Source organism: Trematomus bernacchii, unplaced genomic scaffold (assembly GCF_902827165.1).
Source record: "Trematomus bernacchii unplaced genomic scaffold, fTreBer1.1, whole genome shotgun sequence".
Lineage (NCBI taxonomy): Eukaryota > Metazoa > Chordata > Actinopteri > Perciformes > Nototheniidae > Trematomus > Trematomus bernacchii.
In genome coordinates, this window is record NW_022987641.1 from 1,325,506 (window position 1) to 1,352,828 (window position 27,323).

At 42.8% G+C, this 27,323-nt stretch overlaps 3 protein-coding genes across 3 annotated transcripts; all 3 read left to right on the plus strand.

Annotated features, from left to right (window-relative positions):
- The first annotated feature begins 251 nt into the window (after positions 1-251).
- Positions 252-2,923, plus strand: LOC117484845 (tripartite motif-containing protein 16-like). The gene is made up of 2 exons (XM_034133281.1): positions 252-257; positions 1,002-2,923. The coding sequence occupies exons 1-2, from the start codon at positions 252-254 to the stop codon at positions 2,043-2,045; spliced, it is 1,050 nt and encodes a 349-aa protein (XP_033989172.1). The 3' UTR covers positions 2,046-2,923.
- Positions 2,924-7,463: 4,540 nt separating this feature from the next.
- Positions 7,464-14,526, plus strand: tspan33a (tetraspanin 33a). Its single transcript, XM_034133677.1, has 8 exons — positions 7,464-7,734; positions 9,668-9,725; positions 10,008-10,135; positions 10,560-10,634; positions 11,847-11,942; positions 12,068-12,196; positions 12,285-12,446; positions 13,567-14,526. The coding sequence occupies exons 1-8, from the start codon at positions 7,639-7,641 to the stop codon at positions 13,666-13,668; spliced, it is 846 nt and encodes a 281-aa protein (XP_033989568.1). The 5' UTR covers positions 7,464-7,638; the 3' UTR covers positions 13,669-14,526.
- A 3,074-nt stretch (positions 14,527-17,600) lies between these two features.
- smo (smoothened, frizzled class receptor) lies at positions 17,601-26,501 on the plus strand. Its single transcript, XM_034133639.1, has 12 exons — positions 17,601-17,862; positions 19,020-19,219; positions 19,306-19,515; positions 20,258-20,430; positions 20,513-20,732; positions 20,825-20,948; positions 21,086-21,178; positions 21,464-21,572; positions 22,178-22,363; positions 22,928-23,076; positions 23,826-23,960; positions 24,087-26,501. Exons 1-12 carry the CDS (start codon positions 17,601-17,603, stop codon positions 24,680-24,682), a joined length of 2,457 nt encoding a protein of 818 aa, XP_033989530.1. The 3' UTR covers positions 24,683-26,501.
- The last annotated feature ends 822 nt before the right edge of the window (positions 26,502-27,323 follow it).

The window sequence follows — 27,323 nt, forward strand, 5'->3', positions numbered from 1 at the left end:
GTGTTTAACCCCCTTCAGATTTTGTAAGTTTACCAACTTATTTTACAACTAAAAGCTCTTTTCAAATGAAGAGCAGGTTGTAACCGAGGCTCTGTGTCGGTCAGAGTCTGAGCGCTGCTCTTCCTCCTGGAATGAGTCAGAGTTTGATAAGCCCTCCCTCTTCTTCCTGCTCTCAGACACAGCCAGCTCCACTCTGTGTTTCCTGGTTCCTCCCCTTCAGATCCACACTGAGGAGGAGGGGTGTAACCAACATGTGGGTAAAGAACAAGAGCTGATAGGCCACATTCACCGCTCACACACATATTGTTCAGATCACAGCTCACATAGTTTCAGGTTTCAGGAAGTGAAACTCAGAGCTGCTACTGAGAGGTGAAATGGCGCAGAAAGGAGTTCAGCTGGAGCGGGGAATCTTAATATCTTGTTCGATCTGTCTGGATCTACTGAAGGATCCGGTGACCACTTCCTGTGGACACAGCTACTGCATGAAGTGTATTAAAGGCTTCTGGGACGGAGAGGATGAGAAGAAGATCCACAGCTGCCCTCAGTGTAGGAAGAGCTTCACACCGAGGCCTGTCCTGCTGAAAAACACCATGTTAGCAGCTTTAGTGGAGGAGCTGAAGAAGAATGGAGCCCCACCTGCTCCTGCTGATCTCTGCTCTGCTGGAGCTGAATATGCGGCCTGTGATGTCTGCACTGGGAGGAAACTGAGAGCCTGTAAGTCCTGCCTCGTGTGTCTTATATCTTACTGTGACAAACACCTCCAGCCTCATTATGAATTGCCTGCCTTTAAAAAACACAAGCTGGTGGAGCCCTCCAAGAAGCTCCAGGAGAACATCTGCTCTCGTCACGACGAGGTGATGAAGCTGTTCTGCCGCACTGATCAGCAGTGTATCTGTTCTCTCTGCTCTGTGGACGAACACAAAGGCCACGACACAGTGTCAGCTGCAGCAGAGAGGACTGAGAGGCAGAGAGAGCTGGAGAGGAGTCGACTAAACATCCAGCAGAGAATCCAGGACGGAGAGAAGGAGGTGAAGCTGCTTCAGCAGGAGGTGGAGGCCGTCAATGGCTCTGCTGATAAAGCAGTGGAGGACAGTGAGAAGATGTTCACTGAGCTGATCCGTCTCATGGAGGAAGGAAGCTCTGACGTGAAGCAGCAGGTCAGATCCCAGCAGAAGAGCGAAGTGAGTCGAGTCAGAGAGCTTCAGGAGAAGCTGGAGCAGGAGATCTCTGAGCTGAAGAGGAGAGACGCTGAGCTGAAGCTGCTGTCTCACACAGAGGATCACAACCAGTTTCTGCACAGCTACCCCTCACTGTCAGCCCTCAGTGAACCTACACACTCATCCAGCATCAACATCCGTCCTCTGAGCTACTTTGAGGACGTGACGGCGGCCCTGTCAGCAGTCAGAGACAAACTACAGGACGTCCTGAGAGAGGAATGGACAAACGTCTCACCGACTGAAGTAGAGGTTTTACTGTCAGCAGCAGAGCCCACCACCAGAGCTGGGTTCTTCAAATATTCACAGGGAATCACACTGGATCCAAACACAGCATGCACACTGCTGTTATTATCTGAGGGGAGCAGAAAAGCAACACTCATGGAACAACCACAGTCTTATTCTAGTCATCCAGACAGATTCACTGATTATCCTCAGGTCCTGAGTAGAGAGAGTCTGACTGGACGTTGTTACTGGGAGGTAGAGTGGAGAGGGAGAGGGAGAGGAGTTTTTGTAGCAGTCGCATACAAGAATATCATCAGAGCAGGGGGAAGTGTATTTGGATTCAATGACAAATCTTGGTCCTTAGTTTGTAACCAAAACAGTTATATATTTCGTTACAACAATATCCCCACTCCCGTCTCAGGTCCTCCGTCCTCCAGAGTAGGAGTGTACCTGGATCACAGAGCAGGTATGCTGTCCTTCTACAGCGTCTCTGAAACCATGACTCTCCTCCACAGAGTCCAGACCACATTCACTCAGCCGCTACATGCTGGACTTTGTCTTCATTATGATTATGGAAACACTGCTGAGTTTTGTAAACTCAAATAGCCTGAAGTCATTGGAGGAACTCTTCTACTTCTTAAACTCACCGTGTGTCCATCAGGGCTGATTGTTCATGTCTTCACTGTGCAGAGATCAGCTGTCAATCAAACATGATGGGATGTGCTTCAACATCTTCTCATGAGTTGTTCTGTAGATGTTGGACTTTCTTCCGGCTCCTTCCTGTGTCTGTGTAGCCATGGAGGCTGTCACTGCTCAGGAGGATCCTTGTTCACCTGAACTGATATGTAAACTTTGCTCTAAATATGTGTTGGATATTTCTTTTGATTCATGTTGTTGTTTCTCTTGTAATGCACGAGTCTTCAGAGAGAAAGCAGCTTCTTTTATTGTACACATTTTATTCTGGCATTCACTTTCTAAAACAATAGAGACATTTATAATCACATGTATTATTCTGACAGATTAAATGTTATTGTTGCCCAAATTAACTAACAAATGAGTTCCCAGATGGTTATAACACTTATTTCATCATAACATGTTTATTTAAAATGATATTACTTCCTGTCATGATCATAATCAATAAGTACATCATGTATTATTCTCCTGTAAATAGCTTAGAGTCTTTGCTTGGGAATTAAAATGTATAATATTACAGTTATTGTTTTGCAGACTAATTGTTGTTGTTGTTGTTGTTGTTGTTGTCATCCAAATAGAAAGTGGGTACTCTGATGTTTTATAGAACATTAATTATCATGATAATAATCAATAAGGAACTCATGTATGATTCTGTTTGAATAGCTGAGATTAAACACATGTTGGATAAAGTGAAACTGATCATGAAATCATTGAACAGACTTTACTGATGGGATGTGCGATCAAATTAAATGTTTGAATCATTAATAAAGGTTTGTCTTTCAAAAACAAAAACAGGATGTTCTTCTTGTGTTATGTCCAAGGTGCCATACGGAGCTGATGGAGAACATGTGGAAGTGATCTGAGACTAAATGAAGCTCAGCGCAAGTTCAACAAAGGAAGACCGTCTTTACTCATTCATTTACTATTTCCATGTTACTACTCTCTCTCCTCTCAATAAGTGATCGGGGGCGTCACTCCCCAGCTTAACCAATCACTTCGCTCTATTCTCACAAGCCTATCATAGCGCTCCGCTAACCCTTTTAAATCTGCTCTCCCCTCTGACAGCTGTCATTTCAGGTGACTCGACGCAACCCTCCTCCACCCCTTTTCACCTCCTGTCCCTCTGAATCCAGGGTCAAGCTAAGCCCCTCCCCTTCAGACCGAACCCAACTATCCCTTCACCACCACCAGTGTCTAGACCCCGGGGGGTTTCATCGGATCGGTTTTTCCCCTCCCGAATGATACTCCTGAACAACGGGGCCTAATCGCCAAAACTCCATTACATTCGTTTGTGTATCTCTGCAATAAATATGTATTCTTACTAGGGCTGTCAGTCGATTAAAATATTTAATCGCGATTAATCGCATGATTGTCCATAGTTAATCGCGATTAATCGCAAATTAATCGCACATTTTGTATCTGTTCTAAATGTACCTTAGAGGGATATTTTTCAAGTTTTTAATACTCTTATCAACATATGAGTGGACAAATATGCTTTATATGTTTGTTTATTATCATTTGAACAATGACAAATATTCTCATGAATATTAAACACAACAACCTGAACATTACAAATATTCGCCTCAATTCAACCTGGAACCTCTCTCATACAATAATACAATACAAAGTGTGTGTGTGTGTGTGTGTGTGTGTGTGTGTGTGTGTGTGTGTGTGTGTGTGTGTGTGTGTGTGTGTGTGTGTGTGTGTGTGTGTGTGTGTGTGTGTGTGTGTGTGTGTGTGTGTGTGTGTGTGTGTGTGTGTGTGTAGACACTGTGATGGATCGTTGGAGCTATGTGCAGCTCAAGGCATATATGCTCGAACGGGAGCTGCCTGGACGCTGCAATCATGTTGCGCGCACTATCCGTGCTGAGTGTGCTGACTTTTCGTACAATGTCCCACTGTCTGGCTACCTGCATAAAGTCAAGTGCTCGGCGCAGTTGTCGGCGAAATGTCGCTCCTCTGTTTTCATTGAAACAGCTCCTTATATCCGTTAGCGCAGCTAGCTAGCACCAGATGCTAACAACAACAACACGTAAGGTGTGCCTCGCTCACGCCACACATACACACGCTCCCGGTCCTCCCGATGGCCAGTCCGGGCCTGCCGGTGAGCGTGGAAGTGTGGTCTGCCACAAGCGGGCGGCAGGAGCGGGGCTGTCAGCATCAGCTTGTAGATGGTATTTTAAACTCGATGCGCTCTGAAACTACGGGGCGGCCGAGGACAAAAAATACACATGCGTTAATCGCGTTAAAATAATTAGTGGCGTTAATTCTTTTTTGCCTTAACGCGTTATTAACGCGTTAACTTGACAGCCCTAATTCTTACATCAAAACCGTCTCTCCTGATTGAATAACTTAATTTCTTCCTGAAACAAAGTACAGTGTTCATCATCACTCAGTCTGTCCCCTCATGCTAGTGGAGCCGCGCAGCGGCGAAACCGTGTCGCGCCACACTAAATGCGCCGCTTAAGCGCGCCGCAATTTCGGCTCAGTTGAGGCCCCCTCCGCAAGATGAGGCCCCACGCAGTCTGCATGATCGGCCTGTAGGGAGAGACGGCCCTGCTTATTAGCTGGCCCTAACGTGTGAAGTTATACAAGCATTTTGTACCAGTGCTTTTCACAAGACTCTTGCAGGCCAGAGTAGCTGGAGTGATTCAACAACAACAAAAAGACATATCTGAGAAGAAGAAGAAGAAGAAGAAGATTCAATTTATTGTCATTACATAGTACAGGTACTATGTGTGGATGCTGTGTTCAAAGCTAAAATGTGAATGCAAAAGTCTTAAAGATACTGTTACAGCAGAATTGCACTAGTTCCAGATAACTGTTATGTTAAATGCAGTATAACAGCCAAATGTTTAAAGCTATTAAAAAAAAAGGGCAATGTGATATTCATGTGAATGTATTGTGCTCTCAGTATAACTGCGCCCCCTGCTGTCTACACAGCATATATAGATACACTAGCAGTGATGAAGTGCACAGTAAGCATGTATAACGTGTGTTAGCCAGCACTGGTTAATAAACCCTGTTAACGTCCAGCAAGTTGAGTCTTTCATGTCCAATCATAACATGGAAACATTACAAGTGATCAGGACGAACAGAAAGAGGAAAAGGAAAAGAGAGATGAAGAGACCAGGAGGGTCAGAGCAGGAGGAAGAGGAGGAGATGAAGACATTAGTGAAGAAGGAGAAATGTATGTGAGGAATAAAGAGGAAGTGTCAGAAAGAGGGACAGAGGCAGTGATCAGGAGGCAGATGAGACTCCAGCTGGACCACATGGTATGTTTTTATTCTCCTTGCACATATTCCATCACAGCAGCACAATCTAGCGGCTCTTAGTATTGACACATATTGAAATGTGTTGCTGCACAGGTCACCTTTAGCTCTCTTAAGAGATGGGTGATGTCATTTGTGTACTTCATTATAACTAAGTACTTTTACTGTACTTACAGTAAACAGAGTTCTAGGGTATCATGAGTATTTTCTGCTGTTTTATACTATATGTGAGTTTGTTTGTCTGAACACCTTGTTTCTCTTGTGCATTAAGAACACTTGTGTTAGGCCATGATTTAACAATAAATAGGTTATATATACAGTATAAAATACCACGTACTGTCCGCCCTCCCATGCCACCCTGGCATGACCTCTTGCCCCCCCTTTGCCACCCCATGTAAAATGTTCTAGAACTATGGGCTCAGAACAGTCTCATAATACACACATGCACACAGAAGGATTCACACTTGTATTTCATGATCCACAAAAGGATTCACACTTGTATTTCCGGATCCACACTTGTGTTTTTCAATGCACACACAAATGTGTTCCGTTTCATATACATGTAAATAAAATCCAAATACAGAAAAAAGTTTTACATATGTATTTTTGATCCTCACATATTTGTTTTCCGTTTAAATCCCCTGAACCTGCAAACACAAACCGCTTTCTGTGCATGGATTGCTCTGCATTCGTGTGTGGGTTTTTTGAGACTCCCCTGACGGTCACCCGATTCGTACTTGTAATTTTTTCTATCTATAGCCAATCAGATGTCTCCTCAATTCTAAGCCAATCACATGAGCGCGCCCCCACGAGGGTAGATTTCTTGCGTTCATGTCACTTCATATACGCATTTTGCGTAGTCCGGAGCAGGGTTTCCGCGGACAGAATTTAATTTTACCGGACAAATTTGAAACTTACCGGTCATGTTTCAATAATAATAATAATAAGAATTGTGTAGCAGCGTTTCCGTTAGGTAATTACCGGACTATGACCGGATAATAACACGGGAGTAAGGATCATCTCTTTTCCTCTCTCCCTCCCTCTCTCCTGACAGCCCGTCAGTTTCTCATGCAGCTCGCTAAAACTTCACTCGCGTTTATGTCCATATCGATCAGATCCAGCTCTCCTGATCGGCCTTTATAGAGAGCACCGATCAAACTATTAAGAGTGAATATCGGCCGATAATGACCGGCGGGGCTCCCCCCGTTGACAGTTCACTGTCTAGCACTGGCTTCGTAGTGCACTGATCGATTAGGCTAAGCTAACCTGTAGCTGCTCCCTCCACACTCACAACAACTTCATACAGACATAAATAAAGCAGCTGATCGCCATACAGGAAACACACATTTAAAACAGTTTTGCCTGCCGTTTTTGTGTACACAAGCATTCATTAATGGTTCGGAAAGTGGCACTGTACCTTAATAATATAAAGGCTTGTATTTGCGTGCATTTCCTGATCGGAAAGTGGTAATGTACTGAGAGTGGAGGTGTCCTGAGATTAGCGCCTGCAGGCAGGCTCCATGGACCTGTCAGCTCCGGACAGCGCAAAATGCGTACATGAAGCGCTACGTCATGAACGCAAGAAATCTACCCTTGTGGGGGCGCGCTCATGTGATTGGCTTAGAATTGAGGAGAAATCTGATTGGCTATAGATAGAAAAAATTACAAGTACGAATCGGGTCACCGTCAGGGGAGTCTCAAAAAACCCACACACGAATGCAGAGCGATCCATGCACAGAAAGCGGTTTGTGTTTGCAGGTGCAGAGGTTTTAAACGGAAAACAAATATGTGAGGATCAAAAATACATATGTAAAACTTTTTTCTGTATTTGGATTTTATTTACATGTATATGAAACGGAACACATTTGTGTGTGCATTGAAAAACACAAGTGTGGATCCGGAAATACAAGTGTGAATCCTTTTGTGGATCATGAAATACAAGTGTGAATCCTTCTGTGTGCATGTGTGTATTATGAGACTGTTCTGAGCCCATATAGAACCGCCACTGATCCCAGGTACAGGAGTGAGACAGACACACCCAGTTTCCCCCCGCCCCGTCAGAGCGGCAGCCTCACTGGAGCTGTGTTTCGGATCAAGTGTGTGAAGAAACCAGCAGCTTGTCCTTATCGTTTAGAGTCGGAGTCTTTGGTTTTCACTCACGGAAACTCGTTGTTTCTCACAGTCAGTAGCTGATCTGTGCGCAAACGTAACAACCCGCTTGGATACCTGTCGCCATGGGAGGAAGACGCAGAGGCGCACATGACGAAAACTACTCCTTTGTCAGTCCAGTCGTCAAGTACCTACTGTTCTTGTTCAATTTAATATTCTGGGTGAGTTTATTATGCTATTAAACACAGGGGGTCACACAGATCCCAACATGAAAGCTGTATTTATTCTCTCCTCAGCGCCCAGGTGAATCACGGTCTTTCTTGGCACAACATATTTGCTCCATTAGGTTAACTATTAAAAAGGAGTTTTAACCAGAGTTAAACTACCTCTCTCGCGATTTCAAAGTGTCAGACCTGCACTTCTTTATTTATTTGAACACAAGGGTGAAGGGTTTTGTTTGCTGCGATTTGAGCATCCACTGCTTAGTTAGTTGTTCATTAACCCTGGGGTTTAGGAAAAGTGAAACAGTGTCCAGAAAAGAGGGGAAAGGAAGTCAACATGCAAAGCTGAAACAGGAACACAGGAATACACACACACACACACTGTGTTTTCTGCTTGGTACTGTGTATAATAAGGAATGTATCATTAGATTTGTGTAACCACACTGTGATATCTCAAAAAAAATGTTCACACCACTTGAAGTCAGTTCACACGTCTGCTGTGGTTTATGATCAGGTTAGTTTATGTTCATAAAATAGGTTAACTTCCTGTCTAGCAGGTTTCCCAATAAGATGTATTTTTCCATTTCAAACCAGCCTCAGTGAACACAGCAGGCGATGACATTGATTGCATAATTTGCTATCATTTAAACTGTCTTATTATGCTAACGTGTTTCCCTCAATAGGATGTTATTCATTGTATGACTGGGTCTTTTTTAAAGGAAATAATTCAGCAGAGCTCAGCAGGCTGTCAACAAACCAAAGTTCATTTGGGGGGGTTTCAGTGTCAGGTGCTCGGGGGCTGTAACATAAGGAGATTTCTGACTTACAGCATTTTTTAAGCAGATCTGATGTTGCAGATTTAACTTGTTGGGGTTTAGTGCAGTCCGTTTCTGCTGTTTAAGCAAAACAATGCTGTAGGAATGATGAGAAATGTCGTTGAATTTAAACATATTTACCTCTTTTGACAACAAGCTCAAACAAGACAGTTTAAGTTTTGTTTACATGTTAATATCTGAGAAATCTTGAGCTTTTCTATACATGTTCTTCTACAATTCCAACAGCGTCTATACCTAAGTGTGTATGAGCTGTGTTCATGACTTCTCTGGCCATGTACAAACAGGAAAAGGCTTTGTAAAAACTTGAAGCTCTTCATCATGGAATGTGTTGTTGTCATTTCTGTTGCCTCGGGCCGCAATAGGCTCAGTGTAGGACACACCAAAGAAAAGTGCATGGCTCCATTTACTGTAGAAATGTCGTGGAAAGTCCACAGTTTGTCATAATCCTGGTGATCAGCTGGTACAATGACGATTAACCCAATAAGGGAATCAGTTGTGTAACCAACGCAAGTGTGGGATTTAGTCGCCTATAAATTGTAGCATAACATTTCACTAACTGTCACATTGCAAAAAACAACATCTAGCTTCAGGCCTCATGTACTAATCTTTACAAAAGGGGCAGAAAACTCTCTTTGCCCTCCCACCCCAAGAAGGAGCAGTGTTTGTTGTACCTGGATCCATTTCACTCAGGGGGGGGGTGTTTCTGAGGGCTCTCTTTTATTCTATTGAGACTGAGAGGAGCGCTGAGTGAAAGCCTCTTTATTTTGTAGGGAAAGGTGCAGATCGCTGCCAGGTCGGTTTAGTCAAATGGAAGCAGAGTGGACGGCCGAACAGCCTCATCTACATTTCTCCTCTCCTCTAGTTCAACACTGATTCAACATGGAGCACTGGGTGTGCTTCTGGAGAGTTAGATGTTATTCTATCAGTACAGCCTCTGACTCATGTATATCTGATGTGTGTTCAGGTGCCACTCCCTGGACAAGTAACAACATAGACAGGATTATTTACACACTGATCTGTGTGCTTTCACCCTATTGTACCCCATAGCATTATTTCAATATGTGTATAAATACATCTTTGTTCTCTCTTCTCCTCAGGTCATCTCCCTGGTGATGGTAGCTATCGGCGTGTACGCCCGCATGATGAAACATGCAGGTAGGGGATTCTTCAGTGATAGAGCATACAGTCTGTTTCATGTGTAGTGGGTTAGGATGGGGCTTTTGTTTTGGCTTTGTGCTCACTGCTTCCACCAGCAACACAGCATTTACATATGTTTTGTTGAAGATTTTATCAAATAAATTCAATTCAGCAGTGGAAGAGCCAGAGGTAGACGTGTTAAAGCACTTCCATAAATGTTTCCTGTTCTGATTAAATAAAGGTCATTAAGAAAAAGTAGCTCCCTCACATCAATCTGAGCCCCTCTCTTCTCCTCCTCAGAGGCCGCTCTGCGGTGTCTGTCGGTGGACCCCGCTGTAATGCTGCTGGTGGTGGGGGTCCTCATGTTCATCCTCACCTTCTGTGGCTGTGTGGGCTCGCTGCGAGAAAACATCTGCCTCCTGCAGACGGTGAGTCAGGAGTTTCTCCGCTAAAGATGAAATCAGTGCAGAGACATGCTGTCAGATTCAAGCTCAGTCCCACGAGCTGCCAGGTCCTCTCAACAGTATTGTATACTGGCACATAACAGGGTGTGTGCCTTGCATGTACAGTATTTGCACTTTTCTAAAGAAAATGACTCATTGCAACAGTTGAGATTATTTTATTTTGAAATCAATTTGAAAACAGCCTTTAGGTAGCAGAGTTTGACAATGTTTTTCTATTGTTATTCTCTTTGTATTTAGATTGTTGCTTTCTCTGCATGCAAGTAGAGGTGGCAACAACTAGCAGCTGAATTACAGGATCTCATGGAATCGGTTCTCTAAATAATGAACCAGACAGACAGAATCATTCCTCCAGTCCTGTGACCCTCCCTCTCTTGTTTCCCCCCCACAGTTCTGCATCTGTCTGACGGTGATCTTCCTGCTGCAGCTGGTTGCCGGGGTCCTGGGCTTCGTCTTCTCCGATAAGGTAATGAAACAAACCTGAGAATAATGTAAGCTTGAATGTAGGGCCACAACTGTTTAACACTGTCAACAAAATACCATTCTTGTTTCTCTCTAACTCACGCGAGAACAGCACAATGTGACGTGAGTTTGGATTTCAAAATGAAAGACTATTAATCTTACACACAAGAAGTATTGCAACAAGAAATTATTTTTAGCCTTAGAAAAATACAAATGACAAATGATAAACCTGTAAAAGGCTACACTTACAGAGATCGATTGTTTTATTGAACAAACTGTAAACATTGTCAAACCCATCATGAACAGTGAATGTTCATTTCTGTAATCAACATTCTTTATAGCTATTCTTTAACTAAATACAACACACGTTTTAGATACATTATAGAATAAATATTCATAAAATAAATGTCAAATATAGTAATGTGTAAGCAAAACTTCAGAATAATACTGGCCTGCCTCGAAAAAGGGTCTTCATTTCTTTATTGACTATTTCTTTGGGTTGAGTTTGTTTTATTTTTTGTATTGAATGTCCTTTTAAGAAGAAGAAGAAGAAGATATACTTTATTAATCCCTTACAGGGAAATGTCTTTCCCCACTCTGTGGGAAAGACTGTTGGAGAGAAACTCCCTCTGGGAACACAGTAATGATAGCCTTTGCAGACCCTTTACATGCACAACAACCTATAGAACACACTACAGGAAAGGGAAGCCCCCAACATGCGTAATAGGGCCTCTTTAAACAAGAAGATTGGATTACTTGTCATAGAGTACTCAGCCGGTGAAGGCAGTTGTACAATGTCTCTAGAGGGACTCCAAATAACCTCTGTTAGGGTGATCACAGATTGGGCTTGAGACTGCAACAGAGAGCCTGGGACAAAGAGTTTGGAGAACAACTTGAATCTTGCCATAAACACTCAAAAACACAAACATTCTAACATTTCCCATGCGGTTAGTTCTAGGCAGGGTTGCATGAAGTTGTAACTTTAAATATTTTAGAGGACTAGCATCTCTATATTTCAATAGAAATATTAATATAAAATAGAAGGTGGACTAAAATCCAATAAAAAAGAGGTGCGCTCTACTATGGCATTGCACTGCATTGATTTTGACTCACTGGGTCACATGACATACAACTTGAGATCTTTCAATAGAAAATGCTGAATCTTTATAACAATATTTGTATTAAATAGATTTTCTTTTTTTGTACTCCTGCTAAGGCTCGGAATAGCGTGACTGTGATGATCAACAAAGCCATTGTCCACTACAGAGAGGACATCGACCTGCAGAACTTCATAGACTTTGGTCAGAAAGAGGTAAGGGTGCAGTTCAAACATGCCGGAAACGCGTAGGTCATCAGTGTTTTGTCATTGTAAATACCAACAGCAAATATACAAAAATCAGGATGTCTCCTGCATATGATGTGTGTATGTGTCCTCAGTTTGGCTGCTGTGGGGGTGTGACGTACAGCGACTGGTCCCAGAACATCTACTTCAGATGCGAGCCGGACAACCCCAGCAGAGAGCGCTGCTCCGTGCCCTTCTCCTGCTGCGTCCTCAACAAGGACGAGGTCATCTGAACACCACTCTGCTGAGCCCTTTATCTGTTGCTTTGTGTTTATTATTATTCACGTAATAACTGTGTGTGTACTCGAGCAGAACGTGATCAACACCATGTGTGGCCAAGGCATGCAAGAGATGGAGTACACTGAGGCTGGAAACCATATCCACGTCAACGGCTGCATCGACAAACTGGTGGACTGGATCCACAGCAACCTGTTCCTCCTGGGGGGGGTCGCCCTGGGACTGGCCATACCACAGGTAGCACGCACGCACGCACGCACGCACGCACGCACGCACGCACGCACGCACGCACGCACGCACGCACGCACGCACGCACGCACGCACACACACACACGCACACACACACACACACACACACACACACACACACACACACACACACACACACACACACACACACACACACACACACACACACACACACACACCAGCGGCGGCTGGCACAGCCCCACCTAGTGTCAGCAGAAAGTATTACAAATAATGATTACAAAAAAATAAATACAAATATATATAAAATATATTTTAAGATCATGTTTAATCATCTGATTCGTCTGTACATTGCTGTTTTAGTCTGTGTTCTTCTAATTAGTGTCTACAGTGTGTGCCTATTGAGCTGTTGAGAGCCATGTGGGACAAAACCTGATCATGCCCCTCCCTCTCACTGTCTGAGTGAACGGTGACTGTAAAAACTACACTGCGCATGCTCAGAGTATTTTCCTATTTAATGTGTGTGGCAAAAAAACAATGACCATAGGGGCACTGAGCTGCCATCCCCACCATACGTCATCTCACATAATTCAGAGCTGATTGGCTGTAAGTACGTGTGCCACGAAAAGTGTAGTGTGTGAAGAGGAGACGAGAGAGGTGCAGTGATGCACGTTTTGTTCAGCCGGATAATATCCACATGTCTACCCTACTTTTATAATTTTCTAATCATAAATCTATCGATTAGATTTATGATAGACTTTTGAAACTACAAGAAGATAAGGAGGACTTTTACAAAAAAGTAATAGAGATTTTTGTCCAGAAGGATAGGCAAAGAGAGAGAACAATTCAATATTTAAATGATAAAATTACATTTTTTGGGTATCTTTTTGTTGAACTGTCTGTTTAAAATTAATCGAAGCATCAGACTAAAAAAGCTTTTGAAAATAATATTTGTAAACCTGAAGAGTCAGTGCCAGTGCCTCACCAGCCATGAACCTCACTGCACGTCACTGCAGAAGCTTATATATGTATAGACATCTAAGTTTTTTGTGCCCCACCACTTTTGTACATATAAAAACGCCACTGACACACACACACACACTCAAGTCTTAAATAGGAGAGACTAAATGTTGTGTGTTCTGTTCTTCAGCTGGTCGGCATCCTCCTGTCTCAGATTCTGATCAGCCAGATCAAAGATCAGATCGAGCTGCAGAACTACAACCTGAAGCACCGCTCCGACCCGTGGAGATGACCCAGACTGGATCAGTCCAGATTCTGGTGATTGGCACCAGAACCACAACTGCCTGAAAACCTTTTTTTTCGTGGCAGCCTGGATTATGCATCCAGCATCATTGCTTTAACTTAAAAACATTTGACTAATATTGAGCCAGCATGTGGACAAGCCATTACTATTGGCCAGGATGTGGAGCTTAGTACACACAGAGGAGACGAAAGGAGAAACTGGACTCTGCCGCCACCTGCTGGACACAAACCAAGCTGGAATTTAGCAAACTTTTTGATGGCACCAAACAGAGGCAGGGGGAGTATTTGGTGATCAGGGTCTTGTTGACAGGATCATTTTAAACCTGAGAACTGCACTCAGTATAATATTTCACTTTTTATCAGCGGGAGTTAATACATACCTGTCTTTGTTGTTGAATCCATTATGCTGTGAATGCTAACTGACTGAAAAGGGAATTACATTTTTCCACATATTGATTTTGTATATTTTTTCAAAATAAAAGAATGCCGGTCAGAATGTGTTATGCATGCTCCGTCATGATGCTTACAGCTGCTGGCATCTGTGGCATGCATCAGATATTTGGTCCAGGTTGTTTTAATGAATGTTGCTTTGTAGTTGAAATATCTGTGAAGAGTACAAAGCTTCGCCTACTTACAATACTTTCACAAGCTTATGTGTTAAAAAGCGTGTCTCAAAGTGCCTTTTACCCATGATACCAAAAGGTATACAGTATAATAGAACTTTTTTACTTAACATACAAAATATTTAATTTGGTCATTTAATGTAACAGTAATGTTTGCATCAAAGGTCTGACGCTTCATAATAAAGTGGCCATGTTAGGTTGTCCTGCAGAGACCCTACTCTTCACATGATTTCATTTCCTTCTCACGTTTAGCCAGCTGCAGGGCTGCAGAGCCACTGGCTTTCATCTCAATATGCTGCCATAATAAGAACATGTCTGCCAAATAACAGGCTTTTAACAAAGTTCATATTCTGTACATAAGGCATCATTTAAATCCTGTTCTGATCTATTGCTTTTTTAATAATTGTCAACGAAAATACAAAAGTAAAGGGGAATTCCCATTTCCCCACTAAAGAAAACAGTTGTAAATGCCTCCAGTGTTGTTGTGTTGGTGTGGTCACTAGAAAATGCCAAGTTTGTGTTTTCTGGCCAATCAGTGAGCAGAGCATGGTTGAGGTTCTCTTTGTGTCTGTGGAAATCATACACAGATGTTTATATCAGTTTTTATTCTCTTGTTACGATGTGATACCCATGTGATAGGTTCTTTACAAGTAAGAGCTGTCCTTTAACTGAAGACATTTCACTTCTTCCACCAGGGAAGCTCCAGCTAAAGGTTTAATGTATCTGTGAAGAAGCAACACACCCTCTCATCTCTGTCTCTGCCTGGCAAATGAAATCCTGAGTTGCGAGGCATTCCCAGCTTTGAAACCTGACGCCTATAATCTTTGGGAGCAGAAACAGTCCTGCATGTTTAACAGCCTTTGACGAAGTCCACAATCTAAACATGACATTTCTGTGTTAGTTTAAAGCTGCAGTAACTCTCCGTGCTGTGATTCACCCTGAGGCCCGAGACACACTCTGCTGTACCTCTGATGCTGCTGAGGAGTAAAACTACATTTCGTGTGACACTTTAGATATGAGTTTGTAACGTTACAGCAGTTTATGAATGTAGCAGTCTCTTACAATAATGTTTTGGTGTGGTTGTGTGTGTGGGGGGGTGTGAGAGAGAGAGAGTGTGTGTGTTGGCTCGGCCCGCACTCTGTGTGTGGTCCCTGGTTTCTGCCTCTGACTCACTCAGGCAGCCATGTTGCTGTGGGCTTCATGGAGGCCCAGACACACACACACACACACACACACACACACACACACACACACACACACACACATACACACATACACACACACACACACACACACACATACACGCACACACACACACACACACACACACACACACACACACACACACACACACACACACACACACACACACACACACACAGAGAGAGAGGAGGGAGCAGAGTTAACCCAGTTTTACTCACAGAACACCAGGAGAGAAACAAAGCATCTGCAGGCATGCAAATACCACAAGTGCACTGTCCAATTAATGCGCTAACTACAGAGCAGCACCATGCTGGAGATTAACGAGCTGCTTTTAGTCGTATAATAAAAAAATTGCATATTTAAGCATATGTACAAATTAACATACATTCATTAAAGCACCTGAAATTAATAATGTGAGCGAGTTTGAGCTTGAGTTTTATATGTTAATATTTGCCGTTTTGCTGTTTTTTAAGATTCCTTCAGCCCCCTTAACCAGGAGAGGAAGCCCAGTCCATCATGCATGTCCCAAAGGAAAGTGACTTAATGTCAGGTTATTAACCGTGTCTCTCACTCCTGTGCACACTACTGTCATACACATGGGACTATTCAAAACGTCATCTCAATCTATGTGTTATTCAATCAATCAAAGTTTATTTATATCGCCCAATATCACACATTTTACATTTGACTCAGGGGGCTTTACAGTTTATACAGTATACATTATTAACACATAGTTATTCATCAAGTCGAAGACATTTTGACTGTCATTATCTAAGAGCAGACAGCCACCAATTTAAATCTAATTTAATTTAGTATAATGCATACCAGGTATTTGACCATGAAGTCTCGTGTAATCCCTGACAGATGTGCAGCATCAGTACACATCAGAATCAGAATACATGTATTCATCCCACAGAGGGGACATTTGTTGAGTATCTGTTGTTGTTATTATTGTTTAATATGTGTCTAATAAATATGATGCCCATAATGTAATTATATATAATAATACCTTACTTCAAAGTATATGTAATACGTATTATATTATAACATAATAATGTAATACATTACAATACAATTATAATTATATAACTCCTTTATATGTATTTAATTCAAAGGTTGTGGAAAGCTTAATTGTGTCTGCACATGTTATACATTTACATATACATAATATTCTATAATGTTTACCACTGCTGTATTATACCCTTTGTATATGTATTCTAGAAGAGCTGAAGACCACCCTGGGGTCCTTAGGGTACATTTTAGAAACATTTTAGATTTACTCCCTGAGAGTTGGCACAAGTTGACCAGTTTTTCATCTATTTCAGAACAAACTGAGATGCAGATCGGATGGGGGCTCTGGGTTGTTTTGGGGGTCCTTGAGATGAGAAACGTTTTGAGAAGGCCTGCCATAAGGCACATTCTTCCTCTTGCGGAGGGGGATGGGAGGGGAAGTGTTGTTGCTCCGTCTCTCCCCCACCATGTGCATACCAGAGACTTTAACCTGCAGACACCGACCCGCAGCTCGGGAACACACACAGAGACCCTCCTCACACTGCATCAGGGGAAACACACACTCATTGGGACACGTAGAGAGATGTAGCTTCAATTATCATCCTATTTTTCTGCCATCTTAAAGAAGGGGGGCTCCGGAGAAGGGGGTGGTGCATCAGAGCCAGAGATCCTATTACACATCCAGACTTTTCATGGCAAGTTTTTTGGAAGTGGGGGAGGGCGATCCTGCAACTTTGTCGGCCTGATGTCTGTTTAATACCCATCCTAAAAGCTTCAAATGAATACTTTATATGGTTTTGAGGCGATGATGCGGTTGTTCTACAGCTGAGGGCACTTTCTGGAGCCGATCGGATCTGGATAATGAAGGAATCCCGGAGGATCCAGCGGGGATCGGCCGAGAACTGCAGGATACAAAAGTTTGGGAGGACTGGGAACAAACTTTGAAACGCCCTGCAGATCTCCTTCATAATGCCGAGTTTGGAAACGTATTCGAAATCTAAAGAAGACAAATTGATCTCCGGGTTTCTTTAGATAAAACTGAATCATTTAATCGGTTTTGCACGGCTCGTTCTCGGCCCCCAAGATGTCCTCCTGGGCTCGGAGCCCCATTGTTGGGTTTTGCGGGATGCTGTGCGTCTGGGCTGCCTGGCTCTCAGGCTGCGGGGCGGTGTTGTCTCCAAACGGGACCATATTTGAGGACCACTGCAAGAAAACCTCGACCTGTGAGGCTCTGAAATACAACACATGTCTGGGGTCGCCTCTGCCGTACACACACACTTCTCTGGTCCTGGCCGAGGACTCCAGCACCCAAGAAGAGGCTTTTGAGAAGCTGGCCATGTGGTCCGGTGAGATCCAGGGTTCATCTGTTCAATAAACACCAATATATACTCCATCTGATGTGAATACTTTAGAGTGTGGGAGAGGAGTGATCATCATCCTGTGATCCAATTAGAAAACTGTACTCTTGGATGTTAGTTGTACTATGATAGATTAAATGTCAAAAATATATTGGGTTATTATGAATAGCTATCTAACTTACTTGTTTTGAAAGTGATCAATACGATGTGTAACTTCACAAAAAATCCATTGTGAACTAACATAACCAGGTCAATTCTAAAAATCAAATGGCAATGAAAACCTGGCCCTCAGGCTTTTATTTTGGAGCAATTCATACATAAATATATCACTACATAGGAAAAGTCAGTGTTGTGTACCTGGTTTGTAAGTGCTAATAATGTTAATTGTTATGACAAAGGACTGTGATGAGGGGTCTCAGAGGGGAGAGAGCCCCAACAGGAAATGAAGGGGTAAAAGCCATTAAAGGCAACAAAAGGAATCACTCATAGGTGCTAGAGAGCTAACAATGGAAGAGTGTCACCAATAAAAGGGGGCTTCACATTCATAAGCTCTCTCTAATGACCTGTCAGACCCAGGCCCCCGCCTCTCAGGGTCAGGGGTCCCATCCACCCATACCTGATGTGGAGCCCTTTTTGTGTTGTTGGATATGGTTTATTATGGCTCCTGTGTAATGTAAACACAATAGCAGCATACTAATAGCACATATGGGAGGGATAAGAAGTCATAATTTTTTTTTTAAACCCCACAAAATTCCCCTTAACCCAGTCTCAATTAATCGATTCATTGGCTTAAGGACGATTATGAGTGATCCTGCTAATACAGATTTTCACACAAAATTGTCACTACATTTTAACATTTTAGCAGTTGGATCATAAGGTGTTAGTTGTCTAAAAGGTATGTTGATTTGGCTGATTAATCAAGTTAAACCATGTCTTATTACACAATAGATAGTTAGATTATGTGAATCAGGGTGATTCAATTATGATCAAACTGATATATTCTTGGCCCTGCCACATCTTTCTATTCATGTGTTTGTGCTTATCATCACCGTCATGAGTCTGATAAGTGTAGCAGATTATCGTACACATCTCATGATTTATTTCAATGTTTCAGGATGTTGTAAGACTGTTTTTCCATCCCACAGGTCTGCGTAACGCTCCTCGCTGCTGGGCGGTCATCCAGCCGCTGCTCTGTGCCGTCTACATGCCCAAATGTGAGAACGGTCGAGTGGAGCTGCCCAGTAAGAGCCTGTGTCTGGCCACACGCCGGCCCTGCAGCATCGTGGACCAGGAGAGGGGCTGGCCCAGCTTCCTCACCTGTGACAAGTTCCCAGTGGGCTGCTTGGTAGGCTTCGTTGTAATGAAATGTATTGATGCTGAGGGTCAGAGGTCAACGTTGCACTAGGATCTCACCTTCTCCTCTGTGTGCAGAACGAGGTGCAGAAGCTGAAGTTCAACATGTCGAGCCGCTGTGAAGCCCCCCTGGTGAAGACGGACATCCAGTCCAGCTGGTACAAGGACGTGGAGGGCTGCGGGATCCAGTGTGACAACCCCCTGTTCACCGAGGAGGAGCACAACGACATGCACGCTTACATCGCATACTTCGGCACCATCACCCTCCTCTGCACCTTCTTCACCCTGGTGAGGCACAACTACACTACCCATGATGCTTGTTTTGCCTTATAGGGAAAGAGATTATACATTTTCTTTTGCATGGAAATCAGAATCAGAATACTGGGGGGAAAGGCTTACGTGACAGTTTCTCCATTTAAACATTTAATAAGTTAAAGGTTTTGAAAAAAGTGAAAGAAACATATTTACGTTAACACAATAAGTTAAAATAAGAATGTGCAATCAAAAGATACAAATACATTGAATATAATTAAAATATCTATACAATATGAAGTTAAAGTAAAAATGTGCACATTGTACTTTAACATATTATATTTAATTATATTAGATTCAACTTTATTGTCATTGCACAAGGTACAAATACATTTATTTTGGCAAAAGTGTAGATTACAGCATCGTCACATATTAAGTTACAGTATCAGAGTTGGTGCATCTGTAAGGAAAGATACAGTCAAGTTGTATAAATATAAAATCATTATTTACAGATAAGATGCAAGTTCTGAAACATATTCAAACAAGGTGCAGGGTTTAGGCATGTGCAAGTGAAATACAGTTGTGACAAATATTAAACACAGATGTAAATATGTGCACAAAGCAGAGTAAGGTCCCTGCGTGTGAGGCGCTGTGGCTAGAAGCCCCAGGAGTGTGAAAGGGGAATGTGGAAGTAGAAAACATAGATGACCGTTTTTAAAGGGAAGCCTCCAAATATCCAGATGTTTCTCTGGTATAACCGTCTTCTCCTCCGTTTCAGCTCACGTTTCTTGCCGACTGGAAGAACTCCAACCGTTACCCGGCCGTCATTCTGTTCTACATCAACGCCTGCTTCTTTGTGGGCAGTATCGGCTGGCTGGCCCAGTTCCTGGATGGAGCGCGGGAAGAGATCGTGTGCAAGAGCGACAACACCATGCGCCTCGGGGAGCCCTCGTAAGTCTTTCAACACACCAGCTGAGATTAAACATCCTTCCCAAATACAGAAACTGAACCCTAAACTCGTGTTTGGCTACAGGTCTTCAGAGACGCTGTCCTGTGTCACCATCTTCATCATTGTGTACTACTCCCTGATGTCGGGTGTGATTTGGTTCGTCATGCTGACCTATGCCTGGCACACGTCCTTCAAAGCCCTGGGCACCACCCAGCAGCCGCTGTCCGGCAGAACCTCCTACTTCCACATGGTCACCTGGTCGGTCCCCTTCATCCTCACTGTGGCCATCCTGGCTATCGCTGAGGTGTGTGGGAGACCTTTTCATTATAAGATCTGACTTCCAGTCCTGCGAAAAGCTTTGATTTAAATCTCATGTCTCTGATGTGTTTTCTACAGGTGGATGGAGACTCGGTGAGTGGGATCTGTTTTGTAGGCTACAAAAACTACAAATACCGCGCTGGGTTTGTGCTGGCCCCCATTGGAGTTGTGCTTGTTGTCGGCGGTTACTTCCTCATTCGGGGTGAGACTCATTGACCATCCTTTGAAAAGCAATTTTAGCCCTTTTTTTCACATCCTTCAAAACTCTGTGAGCTCCAGAAGTGCTCCTCAAGAAATCATCGATCAACACCAAATCATTATTCATTTTTTTCCTTCCAGGTGTCATGACTTTGTTTTCCATTAAGAGTAACCACCCAGGACTGCTGAGTGAGAAAGCTGCCAGCAAAATCAATGAGACCATGCTGAGGCTGGGTATGTTCTCTCATCTGATGCCATTACACTCTACAGCAGGGACCTGAGAAATATTATATATACTATATAAATGTATAATTTAGAGTTGGAACGTGGATCAAACTAAGTATTGAAGAAAGTAAATGTTTCAGTTGAGGAACAAGAACATTTTCTACTCTCCTTTTACCCAATATTCTGTATTGTCATGTAAACAATTTCAATGTATTCCAAGTTACGGTATGAATGCCATTGGGGGAAGTGCCTGGTATCTTTCATCTGATATATTGCTCTATTTCTCTTTTTCAGGTATATTTGGATTCCTGGCTTTTGGCTTTGTTTTCATCACCTTCGGCTGCCACTTCTACGATTTCTTTAACCAGGCTGAATGGGAGAGGAGCTTTAGAGAATATGTGCTGTAAGTTTTACTGACTTTATTTCTTAATCAGAAATCAAAATCGAGTTTATTTCCAGGTACGTTACAAGGAATGTTTGGTGTATGATGCTGCAAACACCCACAGCATGAGAAAATAAGTAGTAAGTGAAAGTAAAAAATGTAACGATTGTAAAAAGAAAATATAAAAAGAAACTATTTAGCATTAAAAAAGAATAAAGACAAGTATTTACACCAAATTTAGAAATACAAAAGAAACTTATGACAAACTGCAGTGTATTATAAATTAAAGTAGAGAGAAATGTGACGCACAGCCTTAATGTGGCTGTAATCCTGTGATGGTGTTGCCTCACACCTGCACACAGAGATCCACAGACCGAGCTGAGACCCCAGACCGCTCACCCAGCTCTCAGCGGTGAATGCAGCCTCTTTCCCCGCAGTGTTGACACTGGCTGTAGTGGAAATCATTTAGCCTCAAAAATGTAAACCGTTCTCTTCCGCCCTGATGTGTAAAAGGCGTTCTTATTTGCCAGATCCAGCATTTGAATGTGCCTCAGTCCTACGTCTCAGAGGTGTAGAAGCACATGTTGGAGGCAGAGACTGATCATCGCTCTCTATGTTTTCAACAGGTGTGAAGCCAACGTGACAATCGCCTCTCAGACCAACAAGCCCATCCCAGAATGCACCATTAAGAACCGGCCCAGCCTGATGGTGGAGAAAATCAACCTGTTCGCCATGTTTGGGACGGGAATCGCTATGAGTACCTGGGTCTGGACCAAGGCCACCATCCTCATCTGGAAACGGACCTGGTTCAAGTAAGCAAACATAGAGAAAGTGAAATGTAACATTAATCATGGTGTTGCTGCTTCTCGAATACTATGTTCCAATCTCCTTAAGTCTCTTCTCATTGCTTGTGTTCACATCATGTCTACAGGCCTTTCCACGTCCATATATGGTTTTAAAAATATGTGAATCAGCCTGGGAAAAGTCTAATCTCTAAGCATCTAGACATGTACTAACCAAGCCAAGCTGCCTGAAAATCTGGGGATTTTCACCCTGATTATTTAAAATAATGGAGGCATTAATTCAGTCAAATCCTCCCAGTGTGTGCTAGTGTGTTGGTTTTTATGTGCAGCGCTAATCCTTGTAAACAGAGCTCACAAAGGCGCACTGTGACTTGGAGTGTATTCACAGGAATTCATTCCCTTCTTGCTTTGAAAAAACCAACAATAATTCAACTTCTTTATTGTTTTCCTTAGTGGCTTAAGACTGTCTCATCGTGATGTGTCTGAAATCACAAATGTCCCATGACTGCTGATGGCATTAAGTGTGTCATCCTCAGTCTCTCTTTCTGAACCTGCCTTATGTTGCTGTGTCAGGATCCTCGGCCGCAGTGACGATGAACCCAAGAGGATCAAGAAGAGCAAGATGATCGCCAAGGCCTTTGCTCTGAGGAAGGAGCTCCACAAGGACCCCGAGAAGGAGCTGTCCTTCAGCATGCACACCGTGTCCCATGAAGGACCCGTGGGTGAGTGTTTCAGTGGAGTCATTCAAAATATCTCGGATCATAAACTGGGAATATTGTCTGCTATTAAAGTAATCCAGTGGAAGCACTGTCTGGTGATGTTTGCATACTTCCACCTTGTGGTTAATAACCAAAACTGCAAGGAATCTGATCTAGATTGTTAGGGGAGTATTTATTTAGTTCAAAGCCGTTTTAACACCTTTCTTCTTCTGGAAAGCAACATTTTAGTTTTCAATGGACAAACAAAATGCCTCTCAATTCTATTTTACTGGAACAGCTTTGCTAATTAGTAGATATTTAAAAACTCGGGCACGTAAGAAACATATCTGTGTGGATAGATACTACTGTAGGTAGGCTAAGTGATAAAGTGTTTTTTTGTATTTGTTCAACTACCTCTCTAAGTTTGAGTGTGTAATGAAATGCCGCCATGTGTGCTGATGTAAAGAACCTCTGTGTGTTATTTGTCTTTCAAATGTGCCCTGAAAAGATTTTCCGTTAGCTTCTCTGTGGTGTAGAAGCTCCACAGTCAGGGACAACTGTTATGTCTGTAGCTAAGACCTGCATGACACATGCCTCTGCTGGTGTAAGCTGTGAGGCTGCTGCGGCTGCCCTGATTGTTTAGCTTGGAGCCGTTCAGAGCTATAGAGGCACTGTGGGGGGGGGGGGGGGGGGCATTAAGCACATGTTGGTTTCAAAGTTGTCCTCAGTTGTCCTTAAATGTAGAGTTGTGGTTTGTCTTTTCTCATTCATAGCTGGAATCAATTTTGAGCTAAATGAGCCGTCGAACGACATGTCATCAGCTTGGGCGCAGCATGTGACCAAGATGGTGGCCAGGCGAGGGGCCATCCTGCCTCAGGACATCTCTGTCACTCCCACTGGCACCCCGGGTGAGAACAGGAGGCCATGACTCTGACTTTACATCAACCCCTCTCCTGCTTTATGCCCTTTTTCCTTTCATCTTCTTTATCAGAGGACTTCCTTTCACAGACTTATGCTCCGTTATGTCTTTACAGTGCCGCCTCCGGACGAGAGGAACCGGCTGTGGATGGTGGAGGCTGAGATTTCACCTGAGATGATAAAAAGGAAAAAGAAGAAGAAGAAGAGGAGGAAGGAGGTGCGCCCGGCGGAGGAGGCGGTGGACCCCCAGGCCTATCAGCAGCGTGAGTTTGGGCGCAGCTCCGTGCCTCGCCTGCCCAAACTGCCCTGCCACCCCAGCCTGGTGGCCAACCTGCGGGAGCACCAGAGGATGGAGGAGGAGGTCCTGCCAGGGTCCTACCCAGACCCCCTGTCCTATGACGAGAGGTCCCCCTACCAGCCCTACCGGAGCGGTCGGAACAACTATGGCCGCAGCCTGCTCTCCAACCCTCTGACCTTCGACGACCGCCCGGAGGATCTGGGTCTCGGCCCGCGCTGCCCCCCCTCAGTCTCCACCTGGCAGCCTAGTGGACCCTCCCGTTACCCCGGAGACATGGATCTCACAGACGGGCTGTCGGAGAGGTTGGCCCACGTGGCTCGGGTACCGGGGGGCCGAAGGGTCAGCTACGGACCCATTCACTCCAGAACCAATTTAATGGAGGCGGAGCTTATGGATGCTGACTCTGACTTCTGAGAGCTTTGTGGTACACAGACAAGTAATCTTCACAAAGTGCTGGATACTTTAAACTCCTTACTAAAGTGCACCTAATCCCCAGAGGTGGAACTAAGCCGTCAGTTATTTCTTACTTCATCTTTCTTTTTAGAAGACAAAGGGAAAAGTGAAAAAATATGTTGTGAATAAGTTAATGAAAAGATTATTTTTTATACTTTATGTTTGTCCAATGAAATTTCAAAAGCAACTCCGTGATGACAAGGCGAGTGAGGCAGCTAAACTTTATGTGGCTTGAAACATTTCTTTATTCTGAAACTGGTACCAGACAGCGCTGTCTGTGACCACATGAACCCGGGCAGGGGGCAACTCGCTGTTGGATTTACCAGTGAGGACATTTGGAGATAAAGGCATTGGATAAAACTTTTGAAAGTCTACCCTTTGATGGTGTTATAATCATTTCTACTGCCCAAGGGAGGGCAGTAAAACCGCACTCATACAGAAGACCATACAGGTAATAAATGCTACAGGCTACTTGCAAATACTGTTAACCAAGGTCTTCTTTTGTGTTATATTTGTATTATCTTAAATCTTTTCTCTTTCCACCACTATTTAGCCATTAAATGCTTGTGTTCATGTGCAGTTAACTTGAGGTACTAACAGATATCTCCCTTTCCCTACTAATATCACTAAAATGACATACTCACACAGAAGCCATGAGTACTGAAATAAATGATTAAATGTGTATAAGATGTTACATTTAGGGCGCACAGATTCACATTGTGAAGATAAACTTCCTCCATTGAACTAACATCTGCAAAGTTACATGATTTAGTTTTAATAATAATTTAAAACCAGGCTGAAAAGCAGCCCTAGTGTCAACAGGAACACGACTGTTTAACCAGATAGCATACATTAAGTTACTGAGCTAAAATATCAACATATTATTTGCAGATGCTCTGTTGCCTGGTGCAATAAACCAACATTAGCTTATTTTATTTACCTGAATGGAATGGCTGACTTTTTCTCAATGAGTCCTTCTTGTATATTTCACTTAAAGTGTTATTTTGTTTCACTACAGTATTTTTACTTTAGTTAATCTGTTGTACATATTTAATATAAACTGGGCTTCACAACTGTTCCACTTTCTTTAGCTCAGTTGAAAATCTTTCATGTGAATTATTTTAGACTACACAGGGCTTAGAAGACACGTATTTCTCCTGAATGCTTCTTTTTTCAGCGTCTCTCTTTCTAAATGTGTGTTCTGTAAATAGGCTGTTCATAGATTTCGCAATAAGGGTATTATTTGTACAGATTGATGTATCCCATCACTTGATTACTCTGCTGATATGGTAAATAAAAAGGGAAGAGTATGCTATAAAAAGATGTCACTGTACTTGCTGTAACCAAAACTTCACTTAGTATTGTCGTTTTACACTCAATATGGATACATGATGCTAAAGTAGACAGTGGTAGCTGGTGCTAAATAGTTTGTCTAATGTAATGTCTAGTTGTTCATGTGAGATGTGTATGATAGAGAATTATTTATGTCATCAGTAGATACCATACTGCTATGAATTAGACGATATAGGGAGTTTGGCAACAAAATGAAGCACAGCTGATGTCCACCTAAAAAGAGAAAAGATTGGTAATGTTTAAATAAAGATCAGTTTGGAAATTATGTTTTATGCCTTGAAAGATTTGGTTTTGGTAAGCTGTCAAGAAGATGTAGGCCTCGTGTTTATTCTTGTTTAGTTTCCCAACTCTGTGTAAAAAGGTACTGTCAGTTTGTGCAGCTGTACGTTTCTGTTTTGATATGTAAATAAAAGTAACCCTACACTCATCTGTGTGATTTGACGTGTTGCCGCACCATGCACAGGAGCCACAGTTTGTGCAGAAAGGTTTTCACAGAGGTCCTTTTTTATTCGACAGCTCAAAGATAGAAAAAAAGCTTTTGTTCTAGAGACTGCCTAGGGATGAGATCACACCAGCCACAACGCTAAAACCAGCCTGGGGCGACAAGTGGGGGGCCACCACTTCCAACCCATTAGTTATTTATATTTGCTTAAAAAGTTGCTCATATTTGTATACAAAATAATGTGTTCATATTATGTATTACACAGGGTTGGAAGGGTTACTTCAAAAATCTATTCCGTTACAATTATTAGTATAACAATTTTAACCAGTAACCCTAGTTAAGCATCAAAATATAAAAGTAATGTAACCTGATTACTTTCCGTTACTATGGATTACCTCAATGTCAGATGCAATGCAAATAAGTGTGTAATGTCAGACAGCAGAACAATGTGACTGTAGAAAAGAAGAACCCAAGATATTTTTAGGATCAGAAATGATTTCACTTATAGGAAACGCTGCCTTTCACTCAGCATATTCAGGCAGTAGCCTTAACACCAACACTGAAACACATGAACATATACTACAGTTTAAAAAAGCAGAAATGAAATCTGAGCTGACAGAAAATGCTGCGTTTTAGTTTAATAAACAGCTCACACACACTATTTTATGATCATATATGTTGGGGAAATAATTTCCAAGGCCCGTAACTTTGACCCAGTTTATCAGTTCATACTGTCCTGACTGAGCACAGGCACCTGTAACCTTGGCTGCTGTGCTCTCAGTGTTTTATCTCCCTGTTCCTGCCTGT